At 40.9% G+C, this 6,083-nt stretch overlaps 1 protein-coding gene across 1 annotated transcript in view; it reads right to left on the minus strand.

Annotated features, from left to right (window-relative positions):
• Positions 1-6,083, minus strand: part of cat (catalase) — a 111,679-nt gene that overhangs the window by 6,302 nt on the left and 99,294 nt on the right. Inside the window, exons 2-11 of the mRNA XM_061035909.1 lie at positions 5,653-5,760; positions 4,332-4,503; positions 3,260-3,370; positions 2,589-2,719; positions 2,281-2,385; positions 2,009-2,134; positions 1,738-1,929; positions 1,220-1,372; positions 750-888; positions 29-159 (exon numbers count right to left, since the gene is read on the minus strand). Coding sequence (XP_060891892.1) covers positions 29-159; positions 750-888; positions 1,220-1,372; positions 1,738-1,929; positions 2,009-2,134; positions 2,281-2,385; positions 2,589-2,719; positions 3,260-3,370; positions 4,332-4,503; positions 5,653-5,718 — 1,326 coding nt within the window. The 5' untranslated portion in view covers positions 5,719-5,760. The remainder of the gene's footprint in view (positions 1-28; positions 160-749; positions 889-1,219; positions 1,373-1,737; positions 1,930-2,008; positions 2,135-2,280; positions 2,386-2,588; positions 2,720-3,259; positions 3,371-4,331; positions 4,504-5,652; positions 5,761-6,083) is intronic.

Here is a 6,083-nt window from a genome sequence, read left to right on the forward strand (position 1 = left end):
GCTTGTAATATCGGGATGTTTTCTTCACCTGTGTGACATTGTCCTCATCTGCACTGTTGTAACGGCTCACATCTGGAGACACCTTGAACTTGGACTCCACAAACCGAGGCTGGGTGTCAGGAGCACTGAAGCTGTTGGGATAGTAGTTTGGGGCTCCACCTAGAAGCCGGACAGAACAAACAAACAAAATGTTAAAATCTGAAAGTCCTGAATAGAATAAAGAACTTTATTGACTGTGTGCATGGATGACTGTGGTTAGTTTTAAACTCAGTTTGAATTAGATGAGCAACTTACAGTTCTTCTTAAACACCCTCCTATTAGTATGAGTCCTATTGCATTTCATACAGTCTCAATGGCGACATCTGTTGGGCAACTCTTGGTCTTGCCCTGTTGTATTTTACCAAGTCTTTTCAGAAAACGAAATATTTGTATGACTGGATGTGAGTGGGAGATCAAATGTATTAAACTGATGTGTTTCATAGACTGAATTAACTCTAACTTCATCACTCAGGTTTGATGTTTGTCGTGGTGTGCTTTGTCTCAGACAAGGTGGCTCATCTTTCCTGGAAACACTGTGAGTAACCCAATCGCTGCAAATACTACAATGCTCCTTTGATTAACACAGACTAAAAGATAGACTAGGTAGATTATACAAGATTTATTTTTTGAGCTACATCCAAAGCTTCAACAGTAAAGCCTTTGAGTCTGTCTCTGTTATTGCATCACACACAGGTTGGACTGTGACTCACCTTGGTTGTCAAACATGCACATTGGACCATCGCGCTGGTAGTTGGTCACACGGGTCCTGAATGGACAGTTGACAGGGAGCTGCAGGTAGTTAGCTCCCAGCCGGTGTCGATGCGTGTCTGGGTAGGAGAAGAGGCGGCCCTAGACAAAGATAAAGGAGACGAACATCAACAGGGCATCACTTAACTGAAGGGTCTGTCTTTAAAAAAATTTAAAAAACAAGATTTCTCGTTGGTCATTTATTCAAAAGATTAGGGTCCAGACTAAGATCTGCTGGGAGACAATAAAGTCTTGGGGGGTCACCAAATACCCTCATTAAGATGCCTGAACATGCACTTAAACAGGACACCATAGAGACAGTTATCATTTGAAGTTACAGGAACAGTTTAGCTGAAATAACTTTTTTTTAGATTCAGTATTACTGGAAAATGTGTCAAGAATAACAAATGAAAAGAAAGAAAGTTGTGTTTACCTGCAGCATCTTGTCTGGGCTGGCCTCGACGCCTGGTGGCATGTTGCTGGGATCGAAGGCGAGCTGCTCCACCTCAGCAAAGTAGTTCATTGGGTTCCTATTGAGCACCAGTTTGCCCACAGGGATCAGAGGGTACTCTTTGTGAGACCAAACCTGAATGAGATACAGTAACTCCATTAGAAGAAGAAAAGATGGTACCACTACCATCCGACTGTAGGATGGGTACAACACGCACAGAGAAGTTTTTGTATTCATAGACTTTACTATTGATGATCACTTCAGCTCAAATTCATGTAAACATTTAAAACTAGACATAGGATACAGAGCCACTTTTACTTTGGCATAAACACTGATTTCAGTTATTAGATGTTTAAAATCCTAACAAAAAGGGAAGCAGAAACACTAAGACATATTGCTCGTGGACATCTTGATGTCTGAACAGTGTGTGCCTTGAACTTTTTGTAAAGTACAACTGTTGGTACAACTGTTGGTACAACTGCTGTAGAAAGATGTGGTACCTTGGTAAGATCGAAGGGGTTAAACTGGAACTTCTCTGCCTCCTCAAAGGTCATGACCTGGATGTGAAAAGTCCAGGATGGGTAGTTTCCATTGGCAATGGCGTTGAACAAGTCTCCAATGGCATAATCTGGGTTGGTTGAGGCCAGGCGGTCTGCCTTCTCCACTGGCAGATTCTTTATTCCTTGATCAGTCTGACAAACAGAACATAGGACGTCTGAGTAACGCCAAAATCCCAGGAGGGGTAAGATAGAGCTAAAGACTCAAACAAACCTTGAAGTGGAACTTGCAGTAGAAGCCCTCTTCATCAGCGTTCACCAGTTTGAAGGTGTGAGAGCCGTAGCCATTCATGTGACGGTAGCCATCAGGCAAACCTCGATCACTGAACAAGAAAGTCACCTGCGGGGGGTGTGGGGGGGGGGGGGGGGGGGGTGTGACACGAGACAGGCCAACTTTGACGTCATCCACAAAAACCATGACTTTGTTTGAAGTAGTATGTGAAGTAGAACAAGAGGTATGGTACACCGCCAGCCTACTTTACTAACCTGATGCAGACTCTCAGGCCTCAGGCTCCAGAAGTCCCACACCATGTCGGGGTCTTTCATGTGAGTCTGAGGATTGCGCTTCTGGGAGTGGATGAAGGACGGGAACTGCACAATATAAAGAATGCAGGTGTGGTGAGATTTTCACTAATTTGTGTTGACAATAATCTCAATAAATGTCGCTCTGATCGTGTTTTGGCTGCAGTATAAAAATAATGTTTTTTTGTTGTTGAAGGAATACTTTAAACTGCTGTGTTTTTTTTGTTGCATGCTTTAAAGAAGAATCTATTACACTGACATCCTCCACTCACCAGCAGGGCGTCCCTGATGAAGAAAATGGGGGTGTTGTTGCCAGTCAGGTCCCAGTTGCCCTCCTCAGTGTAAAACTTGACAGCGAAGCCTCGGGGGTCTCGCACCGTGTCTGCTGATCCTGACTCACCAGCTGTAAAATGACCCCAATATGAGTTTAAAAGTATTTCTATCTTACTAGGACACCCAAACATCTCAGGTGTAGATGTGTTGAAGAATGTAACAGCAGTGCTGAAAGGAGAAGAAATCCTGCACGCTTAAAAAACCTTTACAGGTGATACAAAACTTTTAAGATTTAAAAATCATACCTCTAAATAGTCTTGTAAAGTACATATACTCTGTAATCACATAATATTATAAACAAACATTGTGATTCTCTCCAAACCTCACATACATGAGGATAAGAAACCAACGATTTGCATGTTTGCAAATCACAGCTTTTAGAAATAACACAATTCAAAATGTCTGGATTATTTGTATCTCTATTATTAAAAGGCGGTTCTTTGTTTCCAGCAGACTTGAGGATCAGGTAACATGACAATAGAAATGGATGTTGGAGAACGGAGAAAAAAACAATTTCATCCAATCGTCTCTCAAATATATTTGTACTATTTCAATGGGGAATCTGTGAAGAGCCCTGCTGTTACTTGACATTTTACAAAGTTAATCTTACCCACAGTGGAGAAGCGGATTGCAATAGGTGTTGTCTTGCCAACATGTTCAAACACTTTAGCCTTGGTGTAGCGACTGATGTCATGAGTCACCTCAAAGTAGCCAAACGCCCCTGTGTTATCAGGAAAGAACAATAAGAGAGGGCTTTGTTTAGTTCACATACAAGCTCAAACATGCATAGTACAAAATATTTGTAGATGACTGCTTAGTCTGGTCCATTGGTATTTCACCATGCACTTCAAAGAATGCAGCTCTTTCCAGACAGAAAAGAAAACCCAACATGAATTGTTTAATATCTATCCAAAGTCTCAGGCCTTGATCTGAAAAGCTCGCAGAGATTAACGTCCGTCTGGAGCTAATCCAGAAACCTTCAGTTACATTTACTTTTCGTACGGATGTCAGTGCTCTATTATTTAACAAAGACTGTTTTAAATGATATAAATGTTGAATATTATGATGAAAAAATAACTACGATATTCCCTCTAATCATATTAGCTTGGAAATAATCTTAACTATGTCATATGTTTATAGTTTATAGTTGAATGAAAGCTCAATTAAATTTATGTTTGTCTCAAAAATTGATTGTTAGATTGTAAATGAACTACAAAGCAAAATATTTGGACTAAACTAAAAAACTTCATGCACTGTAACCAAACCTATGTATGAGGTCTTGTACATTTGCAAAATGTAACATTTCACATTATTAGCTTCGACTGGTCCTTGAAATACGTTATTGTAAAAGTATTGTTTTGGTATTAAACTATGGTAACCTCACATGTTCTACAGACAAACCTAGTAATAGTATTTAACACACCAGCATCACACAATCTAAACTGACTGTGTATTCTAGTTTATGTTTACAGATCATGTTCAAGTAAAGACACAATGTTTGCAGAAAGGAGGAAGCTGAACAAGGCACAAAAACTTTCTGCAACACAAAGGATACACAACTGTCAGTTTTTAGAGAGAGGAGGGGGGGGGGGGGGGTGTGGAAACAGCCCCAGCTTCATTGTGTAACATCAACCTGATACAGACAACACAGAAGGTATGACTGATTACTTTTCAACACTAACCCGCCCCTTTGGCATGCACCACTCTCTCCGGGATTCGTTCTCGGTCAAAGTGGGCCATCTCATCTGTGAAGACCACATCCTGAACCAGCAGAGGGCCCCTGGGTCCTGCAGTCTGCTCGTTGAGCTTGTCTCCGATAGGATGGCCCGCGCCTGTGGTCAGTGTGTCCGGCCTCTGTTGCAAACGGAATCCAAATGAGGACAAACACATTGTTACGCAACTTACGTGTATTAAGCCTTTTTAATGAAGCACTTCAAAATGTTTCACTTTCTTAACTTTGAACTGCGGCTAAGTACAAATTGACCATTGAAAGGTTAGGGGCCCAAAAGGTGCAACTTAGAAGATCTTGTTTAGTGCGAAACAAAAACAAAAACAAATCTTATCTAAAAGAATACACAGAAACAATGAAGCCAGAAGTAGCCCATATTTTGAATACCATCTTGACGCAAGTTGCTGATTCATTTGCACATCACGCAGAAATTAAACTTGTTACTGAAACAATTCAAATTGCATTTTAAAAAGGAGTAAACTGTAACTTTGGTCATGTTGAAATAAAAGCTTCATTCACATTTCTGCCCCAGGGACACCGGATGCAGAGTAGCTTGTTGAGTTCAATGTGGTACAAAGTATCTTTTCTCTTCTGAGACTAATGTTACTTTGTACACTGTCCCTGATTCAAATACACTAAACGACATATTTCTGCAGCTGACACAGTCCTGATAATTGCGTTGAGGTCAAAAGTGGGTCCATCAAATGAATGTGCTGTCAACACATGAACAACATTATCTAATTGGACAAATCCCGTTTCAATATGTCCACAGCTGTGTGTAATTTACATACAAATGAGCAGCTATTATGCAGGTATTGGAAGGACGTGGTTTATAAAAACAAGGTGATAAAGGCTGTTTGCTCTGCTCTGGTTATATAACTCACCAGGTTGAAGTTCAGCAGCCTCTGGACGATGACCTACTTCTTATCTTTGCACTGTGTTGCTTTCTTTGTGGGCATTAAAGCTGTGTAGTGTGTGGCTGAAATGGTTGGTTGGTTAACCAACAGTGGGCACTTTAGCATGTAACATTAGCATGTGACTGCTGACATAATACCTGCAGACAATGACGACAATATTTCCAAACATACAAACACTTTACGGCACAACATGAAAAATGCATCTTTAAAATGCAATGCTAGCTCGTCCCACAAGCTATCTAGCTTTAGGTGTTTGACCATTAGCGTTAGCTGGTGGTTACCTTAAACGACCTCTCACCCAATTTTAGCTGCGCAAAAAAAAAAAACAACACACTAAAATGCAGCGTGTTTACAGACCTGCACGCCTCTGCTCTCCTTCCACAGCTTCATTTGGTCGGTAGCTTTATCCCTGCTGTCAGCCATCTCGACAGGTTAGCACTTCCAGTTGTTCAGGCGACAAAAAAAACTCTTTAGAGGATGTTGTAGACAAAAGCGTTTTCTGTTTTATCCCAGAGCCTAGAAATGTCTTCCTGGACTTTGCTCAATGGCTCCGCCCCCTTCTGCGCTCCTCTTTTCCTATTGGCTGAAAAGGAGAAGACTGGCCTTGTGCTTATGTATTAATATTTACAGTCTATGCGTATTACCGAGCAATAAAGAGAGTAAAATCCATACTTTGTAGTAACTGTAGCTGATAAAGAATAGAAAAAAAATATTTGGCTTGCAGCTTTTTATCCCTTTTCTGGCGCAAAATAAGTCGTTTTTAGTTACTGCATATGGCACACACAGTC

The sequence above is a fragment of the Labrus mixtus genome, chromosome 4 (genome assembly GCF_963584025.1).
Source record: "Labrus mixtus chromosome 4, fLabMix1.1, whole genome shotgun sequence".
In the NCBI taxonomy this organism is placed as follows: domain Eukaryota; kingdom Metazoa; phylum Chordata; class Actinopteri; order Labriformes; family Labridae; genus Labrus; species Labrus mixtus.